The 19,164-nt window shown below is 48.6% G+C and overlaps 1 protein-coding gene across 1 annotated transcript in view; it reads right to left on the bottom strand.

Moving 5' to 3' along the window:
* Window positions 1-433: 433 nt before the first annotated feature.
* The window catches only part of mrps5 (mitochondrial ribosomal protein S5), an 18,809-nt gene continuing 78 nt past the window's right edge, over window positions 434-19,164 (bottom strand). Inside the window, exons 2-11 of the mRNA XM_027032817.2 lie at window positions 18,671-18,826; window positions 14,227-14,352; window positions 13,623-13,856; window positions 12,624-12,658; window positions 10,029-10,119; window positions 5,742-5,788; window positions 5,557-5,614; window positions 5,384-5,446; window positions 3,694-3,830; window positions 434-925 (exon numbers count right to left, since the gene is read on the bottom strand). Coding sequence (XP_026888618.2) covers window positions 701-925; window positions 3,694-3,830; window positions 5,384-5,446; window positions 5,557-5,614; window positions 5,742-5,788; window positions 10,029-10,119; window positions 12,624-12,658; window positions 13,623-13,856; window positions 14,227-14,352; window positions 18,671-18,826 — 1,172 coding nt within the window. The 3' untranslated portion in view covers window positions 434-700. The remainder of the gene's footprint in view (window positions 926-3,693; window positions 3,831-5,383; window positions 5,447-5,556; window positions 5,615-5,741; window positions 5,789-10,028; window positions 10,120-12,623; window positions 12,659-13,622; window positions 13,857-14,226; window positions 14,353-18,670; window positions 18,827-19,164) is intronic.

The following is a 19,164-nucleotide window of genomic DNA, read 5'->3' as shown; positions in this document are numbered from 1 at the left end:
AGTGCTTTACACGATTGTGTACTTTGAATAAATAATAAAACACATTACCATCTACATGACTGTTAGAGAAGACAACACACGCTATGTGCAACTAAGTTTGCATCAGACAAACACCTGCAAGTCAATACAAACATCCAGAATGAAAGGTGTCTACATTAAAATGAGATCATGAGAGAACGGGGACACTCCCTAGGTTTGACAAAAACCTCTCGTCTTCCTTTACCCGAAACAGGTCACGTGGGCGTCAGTGAACAAGAGCTTTTTGCTATTCAGTCTCAGTAAAAATCAGGTTTAAAAAAAAGTATTTTTGAAAAAAAAAATATTCCTTTAACACTCGAGTCAATGCTGAATCTCACTTAAGCAGACACGTCCCTTGCCTTAAATTCAAACCCAAAAACGATTACAACCCCACAAAACCAGAAATTGCAATGCAGATGGTGTGAAACTTTTATTGGGTTCTCTACAATGACAACAGTTATAAATTTGTGAGACTAGAGTGTAAATCTGCAGTCTGATTAGGCAGAACTGCAGCTGAGACTCCACTTCTACCTGATCGAGAGCATCTGATCCACCCCAACCGTCCTACCCACTCAGTCAAACTCTCTTTGGGGTCAAGGGCGTGTATGTAAGTGTGACAGGCAGGTGTGCGCATGTGTGTGTGTGCGCGCATGCTCGGATCTGTTCAAACGGTCGTTTGGGGTCACCAGACGGTCCTCTTCACCCCGGCCCACACAGAGCTCTTCCAACCCTGGGCGGCCTGCACGTCGGCCCAGTGCAGCTTGGTGTTCGGCACATCGTCCTCCACTTCCGGATTGTTCCGGGCACCCAGCTTGGGCTTGGCCACGACGATGGGAAGCACGCCCTGCTCCTCGCGGAACTCCACCACGTTCAGCTGCTTCTTGTCAGCCAGAGCCTGGTGCGTCTCCTGCAGATCCAAAACACTACTTTTTAAAAGCACATGCGATCATCTTTAGCTTTCCACAGATTGAACCAGACTACTGCCAGTCCCTAAAACGTGACGGCAACGTTGAGTGCATGAAGCCCGACACCACCGAGTTTCTGAACTGCTGAAACTGGACACTCAGGCAGCATTGATATGCCTCCACAGTAAACACTCAGCTTCCACCACACGAATGATCCCACACTGCTATCCATAGCTGAGAACAGAGAACTGTGTCCTCAAGGAACACATGGCACCACTGGAATTCAAACCTAATTCACCACATAATAGGCTCACCACTGCTCCTACGCCCTTATTTCACGGAGCTTGCAATTTGGAGTTTTTTTAAAAACCAATTGTCAAGGTGAAGGGGATTTCACTACACCATTTCCCCAGACATGCTACCAGGATGCTTAACGGCTCGTTTCTCAGAGCCAATTAAGCAAACAGCGCAGGCTAACGAGAATATAACACTGTGGTTGATTGACAGTGACACCCCACCAAAATCAATGCAGCAACAGCATGCGTGCGGATTGGACATTAAACGGCTGATTGGCCTATCGCCTCTTCCTATGTTAATATTACGGTCCATAATGTAATTTGCATAAAACACAGTACAAAGTCATTATGTAAACAGAAGGAGAGGAGAGAGAGAGAGTGAAAGAGAGGAGAGAAAGAGATGGAGAAGAAAGGAGAGGAAGAGACGAGGGAAGACGAGGGACAAAGAAACTGGTATTGAGTTGTCATGGCAACTGTCCAACCATCAGATGTCTGACTTGCTGAACGCAACTTGTGTTTGTATGGTAAGTGGTGCTAATGAGATCCTAAGAGATGACAGGCAGCATGTCTGCAACCTCAGACACCAGCGTCAAACCTGCCTCCTCAGAAAATACATCCCATTTGTTCCATACATGAGAAAAATCCCAGGTACTCCCAACCCTTACCATGACCTCACAGTTTCCTTTGAGAACTCCCTGGCATCACCATCCGAAGCTGCCCGTAGTCTGGGTAGAACTTTGGACAACTAATCCAAGCAGGTCTTGCAGATTTCTCCTTTGTAACATGTGAAGGATTCGGCTGCCCAGGTGCTTGTGCAGTCTCTTGTGATCTTAAAGCTAGACTACTGCAACTCGCTACTTGCTGGTCTTCCCCTAAGAGCCATCAAACCTCTATAGAATGCAGAATGCAGCAGCACGACTGCACTTCAATCTTCCACGCAGACTGAAGACCCATCTATTTGCAGAATATTTAAAAGGACAACTGACACTGCTCCTATATTTACATTTACAGCATGTAGCAGATGCTCTTATCCAGAGCAACTTACAAAAGTGCTTTGTCATTTCCTCATAGATACATCCTAGTACAGTAGGTTAGAGTCCAAGATACCAATGAACTAGAATACTGTAGAAATACAGGGATCAATGCTGATACCTAGAAGTGCAAAATACATAAGGTCTATCTTAAACAATGATAAGAACTACAAACAATAAGTGCTAGAGACTGTTAGACAACAAACAACACCCTACAATAAGTATTAATTTAGTCAGTCAATAAGGGAGCAGTGTCAGTTGTCCTTTAAATATTCCATGAATAGATGGTCTTCAGTCTGCGTTTAAAGACTGCAAGGGACTCTGCTGTCCGGACAGCAAGCGGGAGTTCAATCCACCATCTTGGAGCCAGGACAGAAAATAGTCTCCATGCTTGTCTCCATGAGACACTCTGCTAGTCCCACCCCCAACTCACTCCCAAACATCGCACCCCCCGAACCCACATACAAATCAAGGAAATTCTGCCTGAACTCACTGAAGCAAGGCATTTCAAGCCGAGCCGTACTTGAGGTTCGAAGTACTCGAGGTACGGATCGGATTTTGTCCATTCACCTCATGTATGAAGGGGCTGGTCCATTTTTGGCTTTGTAGGCAAGCATCAAGGTTTTAAATCTGATACGTGCAGCTACTGGAAGCCAATGAAGGGAGCGCAGCAGTGGAGTGACGTGTGTGAACTTCGGAAGACTGAAGACCAGTCGTGCTGCTGCATTCTGGACAAATTGTAGAGGACTGACTTTTGTTTATTGTTTATGTTGTCTAACAAACTAGTGTTTATTGTTTATTGCACTGATTGTTGTCTCATAGAGTTTATATGCATTTTATACTTCTAGGTATCAGCATTGATCCCTGTATTCTACAGTATTCTAGTTCATTGGTATCTTGGACTCTAACCTACTGTACTGTACTAGGATGTATCTATGAGGAAATGAAAAAGCACTTCTGTAAGTCGCTCTGGATAAGAGCATCTGCTACATGCCGCAAATGTAAATATGTTTCTCAAAACCCACCTTTTTAAAAATAAATGTTTTAAAAACATTTTGTTAGATGATTAAAACAAAACAAATACACAGCAGTAAGCCCTGCATTCAAATTTTATTTTGTGTGGAGGTTTGACATGTGGAAATCAGGCTGGTGTAGTCCCAGAATGGAGAGACGTCCTGAAATTTGGACGTGTAACTTCGTTGGACACTAACATTTCTAAATGATTCGTTTGCCCGGCAGATGTTTGAGGCTGAAGCAAGCCTGTATTAGCCAGCAGCTGTGTTGAGTGCAGACGGCGCACATGGGAAACCTGCTCTACCAGGTGAGCTTATACAAAACCAATGGAAAAATATGACTGAGATTGCAGTGTATGACAACTAATGTGGTGTCATCTGCGTCAGCCGTGAGTGTGCAGATCTCCATGGTGTTTCAATAAGATCTCACCTGTTTGGCCAGCCCATGGAACAGTGCCCGGGTGATGTTGAGCAGGTTAACTGAGCCCTCCACTTTGGCATACATGTCCTCGATGCCAATCAGCTTACATATGGTGATCACAGCCCTGTGGCAGTGAAGACCGTAACCTACATGAACAGAGAAACGCACGCACGCACAGAGACACGTACGCGCACAGACACGCACGCACAGACACACGCACGCACGCAGACACGCACGCACAGACACGCATGCACGCAGACACGCACGCACAGACACGCACGCACAGGCAGACACGCACGCACGCAGACACGCACGCACGCAGACACAGACACGCACGCACAGAGACACGCACGCACGCAGAGACACGCACGCAGAGACACGCACGCACGCACAGAGACACGCACGCACGCAGAGACACGCACGCACGCAGAGACACGCACGCACGCAGACACGCACGCACAGAGACACGCACGCACGCAGACACGCACGCACGCACAGACACGCACGCACAGACACGCACGCACAGACACGCACGCACAGACACGCACGCGGACACGCACGCACGCACGCAGACACGCACGCACGCACGCAGACACGCACGCACGCACGCACACACGCACAGAGACACGCACGCACGCAGAGACACGCACGCACGCAGAGACACGCACGCACGCAGAGACACGCATGCACGCAGAGGCACGCACAGAGACATGCACGCACACACACGCACAGACAGACACGCACGCACAGACACGCACGCACAGACACGTACGCATGCAGACACGCACGCAGACACGCACGCACGCACAGAGACACGCACGCAGAGACACGTACGCATGCAGACACGCACGCATGCAGACACGCACGCAGACACGCACGCACAGAGACACGCACGCATGCAGACACGCACGCACAGACACGCACGCGCAGACACGCACGCGCAGACACGCACGCACACAGACACACACGCACGCACAGACACGCACGCGCAGACACGCACGCGCAGACACGCACGCAGACACGCACGCAGAGACACGTACGCATGCAGACACGCACGCACAGACACGCACGCACAGACACGCACGCACAGACACGCACGCACAGACACGCACGCACAGACACGCACGCACAGACACGTACGCATGCAGACACGCACGCACAGACACGCACGCACAGACACGCACGCACAGACACGCACGCAGAGACACGTACGCAGAGACACGTACGCATGCAGACACGCACGCAGACACGCACGCACAGACACGCACGCAGACATGCACGCACAGACACGCACGCAGACACGCACACACGCACAGAGACACGCACGCAGACACGCACGCAGACACGCACACACACACGCACGCACGCAGACACGCACGCAGAGACACGCACGCACGCACAGACACGCACGCACGCAGACACGCACGCACGCAGAGACACGCACAGACAGACACGCACGCACGCACAGACACGCACGCACAGAGACACGCACAGAGACACGCACAGAGACACGCACACACAGTGAGAGAAAAGAATGTAAGACATCTTCTAATGCATCATATTAGTGGGAACAGGAATTCTTCAATGACAGACTTGTTATATTTTTAATCAAACTGCCTGATGCCATAAAAACTCAAGAATGTATTTAGTGTTGTGTGACTGGAGTCCTCATGTGACAGATAGTCAACTCTTCTTTTACCCTTGTTTTGTTTTTTCATGCGCAGGGTGGTTCTTTTGAAGGTGGAGTCGATGTCATGGTAAACTATAGCAAGAGAGAAGAGAGTCATGATACGCTCACACACACACACACACACACACACACACACACACACACACACACACACACACACACACGCTCACACGATGACTTACTGGTGTGGTTATTATATCTTTCGATGTAATAGAGATAGTGTATTGCTCTGTTCTTGGCCTGAAAACCACATATCACAAATATTTAGTATTTATACCAACACACCCCTACTATCATATCTGAAATATTTGTGTGCTAATCCAGAGAAGTCTGGGTATGTGAGGAGGTTTGACACACACACACAGACCTTTCTCAGAGCTGTGATTCTGTCTGCTGCTTTTCCCAAAGCAAATCCTGAACACAGAAAAACTCATTAAACTCATTAAAAAGTTAAATAAATGAAATAAAAATAGTAATCTACTTCACACACACACACCCACAGCGCCCGACACACCCCCCACAGCACCCCACACACACAAAGCGCCCCAGACACACACACACACACACACACACACACAAAAGCGCCACACACACACACACAAAAGCGCCACACACACACACACACACACAAAAGCGCCACACACACACACACACACACAAAAGCGCCCCACACACACAAAAAAGCGCCCCCCCACACACACACACACAAAAGCACCCCCCCACACACACAAAAGCGCCACACACACACACACACACACACACACACAAAAGCGCCACACACACACACAAAAGCGCCACACACACACACAAAAGCGCCACACACACAAAAGCGCCACACACACAAAAGCGCCACACACACACACACACACACACACACACACACACACACACACACACAAAAGCGCCACACACACACACACACACACACACAAAAGCGCCACACACACACACACACACACACACACAAAAGCGCCACACACACACACACACACACACACACAAAAGCGCCACACACACACACACACACACAAAAGCGCCACACACACACACACACACACACAAAAGCGCCCCACACACACACACACACACACAAAAGCGCCCCACACACACACACACAAAAGCGCCCCACACACACACGCGCCCCCACACACACACAAAAGCGCCCCCCCACACACAAAAGCGCCCCCCCACACACACACACAAAAGCGCCCCACACACACACACACACAAAAGCGCCACACACACACACACACACAAAAGCGCCACACACACACACATACACACACAAAAGCGCCACACACACACACACACATACACACACAAAAGCGCCACACACACACACACACACATACACACACAAAAGCGCCACACACACACACACACACACACAAAAGCGCCACACACACACACACACACACAAAGCGCCACACACACACACAAAGCGCCACACACACACACAAAGCGCCACACACACACACAAAGCGCCACACACACACACAAAGCGCCACACACACACACACAAAGCGCCACACACACACACACACACACAAAGCGCCACACACACACACACAGCGCCACACACACACACAGCGCCACACACACACACAGCGCCACACACACACACACACACACACACACAAAGCGCCACACACACACAAAGCACCCCCCACGCACACAAAGCGCTCCCCCCCCACACACACAAAGCGCCCCCCCCACACACACACACACAAAGCGCCACACACACACACACACACAAAGCGCCACACACACACACACACACAAAGCGCCACACACACACACACACACAAAGCGCCACACACACACACACACACAAAGCGCCACACCCCACACACACAAAGCGCCACACACACACACACACACACAAAGCGCCACACACACACACACAAAGCGCCCACACACACACACACACACACACAAAGCGCCACACACACACACACACACACAAAGCGCCACACACACACACACACACAAGCGCCACACACACACACACACACAAAGCGCCACACACACACACACACACACAAAGCGCCACACACACACACACACACAAAGCGCCACACACACACACACACACACACAAAGCGCCACACACACACACACACACACACAAAGCGCCACACACACACACACAGCGCCACACACACACACAGCGCCACACACACAAAAGCGCCACACACACACACACACACAAAAGCGCCACACACACACAAAGCGCTCCCCCCCACACACACAAAGCGCCCCCCCCACACACACACACACAAAGCGCCCCCCCCACACACAGCGCCACACACAGACAGACAAAGCGCCATAGACACAGACACACAAAGCGCCATAGACACAGACACACAAAGCGCCATAGACACAGACACACACAGACACACACACACAGCGCCACACACACACAAAGCGCCCCCCCCACACACACACAAAGCGCCCCCCCCACACACACACAAAGCGCCCCACCCCACACACACACAGCGCCCCCACACACACAGCGCCCCCACACAGCGCCCCCCCAGACACACACACAGCGCCCCACAGACACACACACACACAGACACACACACAAAGTGCCACACACACACACACACACAGCGCCCCACACACACACAGCGCCCCACACACAGCGCCCCACACACAGCGCCCCACACACAGACAGACACACTATTAGCTAGCAAAAACATGGATTTCAAATGGAAATCTTGTCATTATCAGTACCCATCACACTGGAGCCAACATGCCCAGTCAAAAACCACCCATCCACAAGGAGTTAGGGTTAGACCCATCCACTAGGTCATGAATATTACACAAATACACTGTGTATCACACACACTTATACAAATATACAAAGTTATAACCACACATCCACAAGTGTGGAATGCTACAAATCCTCATGAATAGTAGTAGACAAAAGTTATTTTACTTATTTTAACTTTATTTGTGTGTGAGTGTGTGTGAGTGTGTGTGTGTGCGTGCGTGAGTGTAAGTGTGTGTAACTCTGTGCGTGTGTGAGTGCGCACGCGCGTGTGCACGCGTGAGTGTGCGTGAGTGTGCATGTGAGTGTGAGTGTGCGTGAGTGTGTGTGAGTGTGCGTGTGTGTGAGTGTGTGTGAGTGTGTGTAACTGCGCGTGTGTGTGCGTGTGTCTGTAAGTGTGTGTGTGCGTGTGTATGTGTGTGTGTGTGCGTGAGTGCGTGTGTAATTCTGCGTGTGCGCGCGCGTGTGTGCGTGCATGCGTATGCGTGCCTGTAAGTGTGTGTGTGTGTCTAAGTGTGTGTGTGCGTGCGTCTGTAAGTGTGTGTAACTCTGCACATGTGTGTGTATAAGTGTGTGTGTGAGTGCGTGTGAGTGCGTGCGTCTGTAAGTGTGCGTGCGTCTGTGAGTGTATGTGCGTGCGCCTGTGAGTGTGTATGTGCGTGCGCCTGTGAGTGTGTATGTGCGTGCGCCTGTGAGTGTGTATGTGCGTGCGCCTGTGAGTGTGTATGTGCGTGCGCCTGTGAGTGTGTATGTGCGTGCGCCTGTGAGTGTGTATGTGCGTGCGCCTGTGAGTGTGTGTAACTCTGCGCGTGCGTGTGTGTATAAGTGTGTGCGCGCAGGTGTGTCTGTGCGCGCGTGTCTGTGCGCGCGTGTGTCTGTGCGCGCGTGTGTCTGTGCGCGCGTGTGTCTGTGCGCGCGTGTGTCTGTGCACGCGTGTGTCTGTGCACGCGTGTGTGAGTGTGTGCGCGTGTATGTGTGTGAGTGTGTGTGTGTGTGTGTGAGTGAGTGAGTCAGTGTGTGAGTGCGTGTGTGCCTGTAAGTGTGTGTGAGAGTGTGTGTAAGTGTGTGTGTAAGTGTGCGTGTGCCTGTGTGTGTGTGTGCGCGTGCGTGTGCCTGTAAGTGTGTGTAACTCTGCGCGTGCGTGTGTGTATAAGTGTGTGTGTATATAAGTATGTGCGTGTGTGTGGGAGTGCGTGTGTCTGTAAGTGTGTGTGTGTGTGTGTGTGTGTGCGCGCGTGTCTGTAAGTGTATGTGTGTGTGTGTGTGTGTGCGCGTCTGTAAGTGTGTGTGTGTGTGTGCGCGCGCGCGCGTGTCTGTGTGTGTGTGTGTGTGTGTGTGTGCGCGCGTGTCTGTAAGTGTGTGTGCGCGCGCACGTGTCTGTAAGTGTGTGTGAGTGTGTGTGCGCGCAGCGGCGTCTGTAAGTGTGTGAGTGTGTGTGTGTGCGCGCGCACGCGTGTCTGTAAGTGTGTGTGAGTGTGTGTGTGTGCGCGCGCGCGCGTGTCTGTGTGTGTGAGTGTGTGTGTGTGTGTGCGCGCGCGCGTCTGTAAGTGTCTGTGTGAGTGCGCGCGCGTGTCTGTAAGTGTGTGTGCGTGCGCGCGCGTGTCTGTAAGTGTGTGTGCGTGCGCGTGTCTGTAAGTGTGTGTGTGTGTGTGTGCGCGCGTGTCTGTAAGTGTGTGTGCGCGCGTCTGTAAGTGTGAGTGTGTGTGCCTGTAAGTGTGTGTAACTCTGCGCGTGCGTGTGTGTATAAGTGTGAGTGTGTGTGTAAGTGTGTGCGTGTGTGTGTATAAATGTGAGTGTGTGTCTGTAAGTGTGTGTGTGTGTGTGTGTGAAAGTGTGTGTGTGAGAAAGTGTGTGTGTAAGAGAGATTTCTGTACTTGCCTGCAGCTCCATTGCCATTGCCCACAGCAACAAGGCAGCTCACAGAGCGTTTTCTGCCCTCTTTGGCTGTCATATTGAATACACTCTTCACCTGTCAATCAAAACAACACAAACATGCCATTTCTAAGTCCAGGGTCAGAGCTTTGCAGTGTGCACTGCCCACACATCAGCAGCAGGGGGCAATATTACAGCGCTGCAAGTAGACTGCAGTATGCCACATGGTTCTCATGCTCCAGTTACGCAAACATGCGCGCACAAACACAGGGTGCGCAAACATATACGGGAGTGTATACACACATACAGGAGGTGTGTGTGTGTGTGTGTGTGGGCGCACCCGTTCTGTACAGAACTAAACTGCTTTGGCTTCAGTGCGGCGTTTACTAGCGGCCTTCCCTATGTGTCAGTGCTTTAAGGTACTCTGGATAATACACACACACACACACACACATACACACACATCCCTTACATAAAACCAGCACATTAGCTACACGCTAACAGCCACTAGCACACGTTCACCACCACATCACACAATCAATAAAAAAAAAGTCTGTCCCTGCAGGAATGAGTGATTATTAAGGCATTATGCTAAAATGTGTGCACGTGTGTTAATAAATGGGAGAAAGCATAGTGGATTTGGACATTAGGTGTCATTTTTAGTTTTGAACGAGACAAAAATCGAGAAAGAAAAACAATGGAGTAGTGTTGGAGCTGGAGGAAAACTGACCTGTGTGTATGTGCGCGCACATACGTATGTAGAACAGAGGAGGTATTTCAATGCTGTTAACATCATTACTGAGACACTCAAGGTCACTCACTCACTCACCCACCCACCCACCAAGCTAGCCGGCTCTCCACACCTCTCTCTCAGTAAGTGGATCGTGTCTAATTCAAACAGAAATGCGGCCAACAGAGCGCCAAAAGACCAATCCCGCGTACGCACAAGATCAAAGCAGCACCTTCCATGGCCATCAGCTATTAACTATTGACTATTAATTATTAACCAACTACCAGGTGGAGTACTGGAAATGAAGAGCCAATAAAGTAGAAGCAAAAGCACACACACGTTTTAAATCTCACAGAATAAATCTGACTTTACAGAAAAGCTCAGGAAGAGGAAAAGTGATAAAAGCCTGTTTGTACAAAGGAGGGACTGTGTGATCAAAGCCTCTGGCCTTAAGAGCTTCTCCCTCTCTGGGTGTTTGAGGGGAGTTGGGGGGGGGGGGGGGGCAGTTTAAAGCGTTTTTTCCAGGGGTTCACGTATTAAAGGAATCTGTCTCCTCTCCTCACTGTAGCTATCTTCTCCCTCACACTCACGAGGATTCTCATTCTCTCTCCCTCCCTCCCTCCCTCCCTCTGGAAGTGTGACCATCTTCCAGGAAACATTGAATTTCATTAACATGCCTTTGGAAGTCAACTGGATCTACTACAGACACGTGTGTGTGTGTGAGAGACATTACTCTGGGTGATTTATTATGCATTTGATATCATTAGAAATGCCACTTAAATCTATCCAGTTCCTTAATCTTCCCTTGCAAACTTATTCCGTCTGGCCTTAATCTGAGAGGGTGAAGCCCTGAACCGTCGGTGAGGTGGGAACGGCTCCGGGGAGCGCTAACGGCAGCTCACAGCTTTAGCTGTCATTCCCATTCCTGATCATGTGGTTTTCAAGTCCCGCTGACTCACTGCAACTCATCTCTCTGCGGAGAAGAGCCGAGTGACAGGCTGAAGAGCTCCACGCCCGCCATCCATCACGGAGAGAGAGAGAGACTGACCGTTATTACGGATCTTTGGACTATGTTTTCATGTTTTTATGCTTTTAGCGTGTGAGCAGTGAAGCTACCAGAAGACCTTTATGGAAATTGAGTGGAAAGACTGAAAAATAAATAAAATAAACAAACAGGAACGACAAGTCGCAGGAATACAAGAGTAATAAGAGCAAGAGGCTAATCGCTGCGCTAACATGCTAATTCTCCATCTCGTACCTGAGCTGAGGAGCTTCTGGAGCTCATTTCTCCACCAGACCATCAGATACTTGTACAGTGTCTGATTATATCTGATAATACGGATTTGGCGGTTAGCAAAACAACGGATTATATTCAAAATGAAGTACTTCTGCAACGTAGCTAAAACGGAATAAAAACATGGGGCAGATAGGGTCCAGAAAGGGCAGGTAGCAAACACCTGTACTTCTCACCGCGCTCAGGTAGCGACATAGTGTAGTGCTATGTGGAGTTGTGCCGGCCGTCCTGACTGTAGGAGTGTCGGAGCGTGACATTTGCACGGATGTCTAAACATTGCTGCGTGTCACACTCCCACTAGCAGGAAAATACCATGTGAGCATCCCTGCTGTGCTGAGAACAGCAGTTTAAACATGACACAGTAAAAGATGAACTACCCACCCTCCTCACACTTAATATATACAAATGACTGAGTGTAGAGTCTTGGGGCCCATCCCGCCAAACCCACATACAAATCAAGGAAGTTCTGCCTGAAGCAAAACATCTAGAGATTTAAGACCTTCAAAGGTATCGGTAAACAGCCCTGCAGGTGTTAAAGTACATACACACACACACGGGAGGATGTCTATGAACTCACCTCAATAACACGGGAATCAAAGTCTTCATATGTTTCTGAAAATAAGAAAAATATTACATGTACATTACTATATATATGAAGAAACAGCACATCCCTGTAGAAGCTCACTGTGCGTGTGCATGTCTGTGTGTGTGTGTGCTTTTGCTCAAGGCTCAGCTGTTGCTGTGATAACTGGTTTCACTCAGGAACATATCCGAGATACAAGGTGGGGCTGCTGCCATGGTCACCCAACGGTGAGGACATCGCAGCATCAATCTCTACATGATTTACATTCGCAACATCGCCAAGCAATCCATCATCATGGCAAACACATGCCAAGCCCATCACCGCTGGCCAATCAGCAACCAGGAAATCTAATCGTCATGGAGACACAGACAGGTGGCTAGAAAAAGATAAAAGAAGCTGTCCTGAGAGCAAAAGCTTGTTTTGTGTGACACCAGGTGCTTAATGCTGGATTAAGGCAGAGACAGCGAGAGAGACGAGCATACCAGCTGCCTGCACTTCTCAAGGCAATAACATTCTGTAGTGGCATCGCTGTGTGAGTGTAAAAGCTGATATCTGTCTGTAAAACGCTATATAAATGTAAATAATAATAATAATAATAATAATAATAATAATAATAGCAGTTCCAGAGCCTGGGAGCTTTTCAGATCGGCTGGAGTCAATGTCAGAAATTGTTTAGCGCCCCCCCAAGGGTGTGTGTAAGAGCAGAAACATGTGCTAAGGCCAGTGACACTCACAATGTTATAAATATGTTATAAACAGAACTAAGTAGCTGTTATAAGCGATCACATGATGCTGGGACTCATCTGGAGTGCTGCGTCAAAGCACACCGTCCACATCTGTGCTGTGTGAACAATCATCTTATAGTACGCTTAATATTCTGTATTACACATCCAGAAATATCAGTTTTAGGAGGTCACTCCTGACTGCCATAACCGCTCATGTACCCATGTGTATTGGGTGCACACACACACACACACACACACACACACACACCTCCGTTGGGACCAGGGTCTGGGGTACCAAGGCTGATCCCTCCCCAGGAGTTGCCTGTCCAGCCTCTCTCTCTCTTCACTTTTATCTTCCGCTTCCTGTCCCACTCCTCTCTCTGCCGCTCAAGCTCCGCCCTCTTCTCCTCCTGCTCCGCCTCCCCACGCCTGGAGAAGGACTGAAGAGTGCCGTCCTTCACCACTGGAGCGTTGAGGCCAGGCCAGAGGTAGCCCCCGCGACCTGGAGGGCAAGTGAGAGGGTCAGTCAGAGAGCCCACCCCTATAAACCCCAGAGAATACACAGCCATTCATGTGGCACCTTCCACTCTTCAGTGCAGTAGGCCAGTTAGAAGCTTAGAGGATTCACTTCACAATAAAAGGCAGAATGGAAGAGGAATGTTCACAGCTCTGAGGGCGGTGTAACGCACTAGAGCATCGACACGCACCGCGCTGGAGCCACGCCTGCAGCGGAGGCGGAGTCTGTGCACTAATTCAGTGGGGACAGGGGTCACCCATCACGGACCACAGGGGAAATGGGGAAGAAAACAGTTCACACTTTAAGGCTGAATCAAAGTGTGTACAGTTGTGAAGGGTTTGGTGTGTGTGCGCACCTTCTCCCAGGACCTGACCATGGTTCAGGTTCTTCTTTACTTTGCGTTTGGTCCTTTTCCCTCTGCCCTTCCGAGTCCCAGAACCCTTCTCTGCCAACACACCACGCCACAGGTCATCGGCAGTCACTGGAACACACACACACACACACACACTTCAACGGAAAACATTGCACATGCGTGTGTGCACACGCAAACACACACGAATGAGCACGTGTGCACACACATGCACGCACACAGACTCTCAAACACACAATGTACACACAGAGACAAACACACAGGCTTCAGAGTATGTGTGTTCCTAACTGTCAGTGCAGTGCTGGTATACGTAGTGTCAACACGTTATGGTTATAAGCTTACCACCTCTCCAACACTGTAGCGTTTCAAACATGACAGAAATGACAACAATCACAATTATTCCAGTGTGAATTCTGCAGGCTGGTCTATCAGACCACGTGGTTAGTTAATTCGGTGTGAAATAACCTAATATCACAACATACTGCATTCCTTCATCTCATGAAGCCCCAAATTAAAATTATGCAAATAGCACTAAAGTCACAAAAAGAAAGTGACACTCCACACTCCCAAAATGAGTCCATCTTAAAATCTGTCAGTTGAAAAACTACGTTTCATTTTCTTTACTGATAATATTAAGCGATGTTTATTTTTCCGCCATGTATTCAGTCCTACGGTCTGTTAGAACACAGCTAGGCTAATTTCTTTCTGGCTAGGTCATTGACAGATCATCACACACCGTTACTCAACTGGCTGTATTCTGACAAAAACAATATTTGATTCACAGTGGGTTTGTCATGTTCAAGGTAAACGGGTTGTTGATTCATAATCGGTTTAGTCAGTTCCGAGTTAATGGCATGTGGACTCATGTGGCTTGTGTCTCCAGCCTATGTCTTAGTCTCACTTCAGTCAAAGGAGCAACACCTGTATTCAGATAAAACCTTCAGTGGACACGTTCTTGTACAGCATAAAATCCACTTGCTCGGGAATGCAGGAACTATAGTGAGGCCCGTTTAACACAGTCACTGAACTATTGTCAAACATTCCCTGCTCTACACCAAAAGGCTCACGCACAATGCATCACTCTTACGTTTACTCTTCAGAAGGTCGGCTGTTGCCGTGGGTTTTCGGTTTTCTGCGTCCTGTACTTGTTGTTCTGTTTTACAGTGGCGCTGGAACCGAGTGCTGTTGGCTGATGTTCTGAATTAATTAGAACTTAATTAAAAAAAGATCGGGAATGCGGGCCAGACGGAGACGGGCCACACACACAGACTGATTTGGCATTAAAACTCCTCTAATCCCATACGCAGCAGTACTGAACAATAAGTCTCAGCAGATATCTGGGCAGAACAAGCCCAAGGAGCAGGTAACTTAGCACAGCACAGGAAGCTCTGCCAACCTTCTGCTGTCCTTCTGCAGACACCGGAGTCTTATTATCACAGTTCATAAAGGCGGCACAGGACACGCCTGCCCACGTACGGAGACATTAATTATCCACATACCTAAACGTGTTAAGACAAAAAGCTTAAAAGACATTCTGGCATAATACCAAGCAAAAGAATCCACACAGGCCTGATGCTGCCAGACACGTACGGGTACCGATCACCATGTGGTAGCTTACTGCAGCTTTAAGTAACGCTACAGAACACCTAGTATATGTTTCAAAGCAAACCATTTCAGAAAGTCATTCCTCATGGGATATTAATAGTAGCAAAATCTAGTCTAAAATAAAGTAATGTACCACAGATGGCAGGCTTGGTTAGAGCCTCCCTCCCTCATTCACTCACCAAATACCTCAGTGCACCAAAGCAGTCGTGCTTTAAAAGACTAGTGTCTACAGTATCCCTCTCATCTTACCCTACCTCAGGTCTGATGATCAGGTACTGCTCAAATTTTAAAAATAAAGACAGAATCAATTAAGAATTCAAATAGAAAAGGGCTACATCGTAGTGCTGTAAATGTGAAGTTAGCTACAGGCCCGGAGGTTAGATGGTCTAAACCAAGCTTTCCAAAAAAAACCCACACACACTACATGTGCCATGCTGGCGGACCCTCATGTCTTAGAGCGAGGGCTGGCCTTTTAGATTTAAAATCATCTCATGTCAGGCTGATCTAATATTCTCTGATGACTGGTTCCCTTTAAAAACAGCATTTTACAGCTTTACCTTGGGCAGGACTTGAGGACAAGTTCCTACTGATCTGAGATCTGTGCTCTCAGCCTGCAGTGACCCAGATCTTATATTTGCGTGATGATATGGACACCAACACAGAACACTCATCTGGAATCTGAGAGACTAGTCAGAACGTTTCCACCATTCACAAAAAAACAAAACACCCCCAAAATGGGACGGTTGGAGAACACCCTTGTATGCTGTAGCCTTCTGTAGTACCCAATACTGCAATAAAGATTAATAAACAATATATCGGTATTGCCAAAGCCAATACTGCAGTAATGATTAATAAACAATATATTGTGCAGCTGTGGTCACCATCAACGCAGCCGCAGTTTTGCATGAGCCGGACAGAGTGCTGAAACCTTCACACAGCCGTAACCAAACTCCAGACATACGGGCCAGTGGAAAGCAGGCATGGCTTGGCTCAAGCTGTCCTGTGTGGGCCCACAAATCTGGGTAGAGTCAATGTAATTGGCTGCGCCCCCATACAGAGGGGGAAAATCGCACATATCGCACTGAGAGCGGAAGTGCCGGTCTGACGCACTTCCAAGCGGTGCTGGAAGAAGCCAGAGTGACCAGACTGATCTCTGTAGAGACGATGTGGGAAAAGGACTTGAAAACTGTGATCACTGGGACTAAACTCACATTCATAAAGCCCATGATGAAGTCACTGCCTGTAATTACCTCAGAAATGCTTCTGTGTTTTACTGGTTTGTGTTAGTTGCCCAGTCCTGACTTCTGATGACACCGTGCAGCTAACAGAACTCTGGCATCACATCACAACCACCTACACCCTTCAGTTTCCTACAAACAAACAATCCACTAACTGGCATGATTTTTGGTGTTATCACAGTTTTCTGGATCTTAACTGTGTTTTGAATCAAACTGGTAGGAAAGCATTTTTCCAAGTTTTAATTAAGGACTGCCATAATTAAGACAACACCCAATAAATAAAGTTCCTTGACCTCATAAAATAATGGATGAGGCAAAGCGAAGAACCACATTGTCTGATAATCTCAAGAGATTATCACACGTATGCCATGGCTACTTCGCAGTGTTGCAAACAGAGAATATGAATATGTTTTGCCAAGTGAAAGATATGAAGGTCTCTCTTTAGTAGTTCGTCACCATACCAGAATTTTGACTTTGATGCGATAGTACGCATGGTATCACAATTCTCGATACCAAAACAATGCCTTGGCATAAAACCCCCACAAAAAGTGCCTGAAAATAAAATGCTTATTGGATTGAACACAGAAAAATCGGATTGCGAAATTGACTTTTCATTGAAATCTTGCTTTAAAAAAAGTATGTACATTTACTATATAATAAAATATATAATAACTATATAATAAACTTCAAATTTCTTCACCTACAATTACATTAAGGAGCATCTTTGCCAGTTTAAATTCTTAGCTATCTGGTCTTCCATCAGTCTCATTCTCCTGTTCAGTTGTTTTGTCTGTTTAGCCTTCATTGGAGTCTTTTCCATATTTTGTGTTTCTGTCTAGCAGACGCTACTGTGGTCTGTGTGGACGAATAAAATAGAGTAAAAATAGAGTAAGAACAACATTCATAATTTGAGGTTAAACTACACCCAATGCTCCGTTTTAAACACTGATATTTTAGTTTAAAATTAGTCCATGTGAACTTTAACAGGTAGCGTTCAGCAGGCCACATGCCTGACAGCCTATTTGCAAAGGAAACAGAAACAGGAGAATTATGGGCTCACATGGAAATACGAGTGATGACTTCTCAAACAGTCCAGTTCTCAAGTGAACATTTTACTCATCACTTAAAGCTCCTGGCATGGCCTTAACTTGCTAACCTGTCGTCTTGTCAGCTCTCTGAGGAGGTCATGGAGCTTTTTGGCCAGATGCTCAGCCAAGTTGCTGGCGTTGCCCGGTTTGCAGTGGACAGATTTAGCTACACCACCTTCCGAATACTGGTTTTGACACTCTTCTTGACGGTCTTCGTGATGGAGGCGAAATGTGCCCACACTTGACTCTCCGAGTCCGTTTTCCAGACAGTTCTTTCAGTAGACATACTAACCTAGTGCCTCATCGTTGCTCGAGCCGGCTGGCTTGCGTGTCGCCAACCTGAGTCAAATTAGCACGCGCAATTTGAATCATCTGTCCAAAACACTGATTGGGTTCCTCGGCTGTATTCAGAACGGAGAGCATTGAATGCTACAGAATCTTAAAAATGAATGTGGAGAGCGACACACACACACACACACACACACACAGGCTGCTTACACTTGTTGAAGAAGCTGGAGTGACGGGTCTGCTGCCAGGCGGCCGGGTCAGAGCGGGTCAGGGCGGGCCGGGTCAGGGCGGGCCGGGTCAGAGCGGGCCGGGTCAGAGCGGGCCGGGTCAGAGCGGCACCTCCTAGTGCCCCAAACGCCCCGACGCCTATAAAAACAAACCCAACGCGATGTTACTTTGAGAAAAGCGAGACGTCCGCGGAGTGCACGAGCAATAAGGAAAGACTCATCACGACCAACACAAAGGTCCGATTACAGACGAGCACGAGCTGCAGGACGACACTGAAGGCCTGCACGCGCAGATTCCAGCAGCAGCGTAAAGCGGAAACAGGCTCGCGCTGTGGGCCCGTGAGCGAGACCCCTGAGCCGCAGCTGCTCACGCGGACAGAAACGCTGCAAGTGTGCACGGGAGCTCGGGACCGGAGCGTGAGTCAAGCACAGCGCGCGGTCAATGAACGGAAACGTTACACACACCTCACACGGCTC

Source organism: Electrophorus electricus, chromosome 13 (genome assembly GCF_013358815.1).
Source record: "Electrophorus electricus isolate fEleEle1 chromosome 13, fEleEle1.pri, whole genome shotgun sequence".
NCBI classification, from domain to species: domain Eukaryota; kingdom Metazoa; phylum Chordata; class Actinopteri; order Gymnotiformes; family Gymnotidae; genus Electrophorus; species Electrophorus electricus.
The sequence above is the reverse complement of the archived record's forward strand: the minus strand, read 5'-3'. Positions and strand labels throughout refer to the sequence as shown.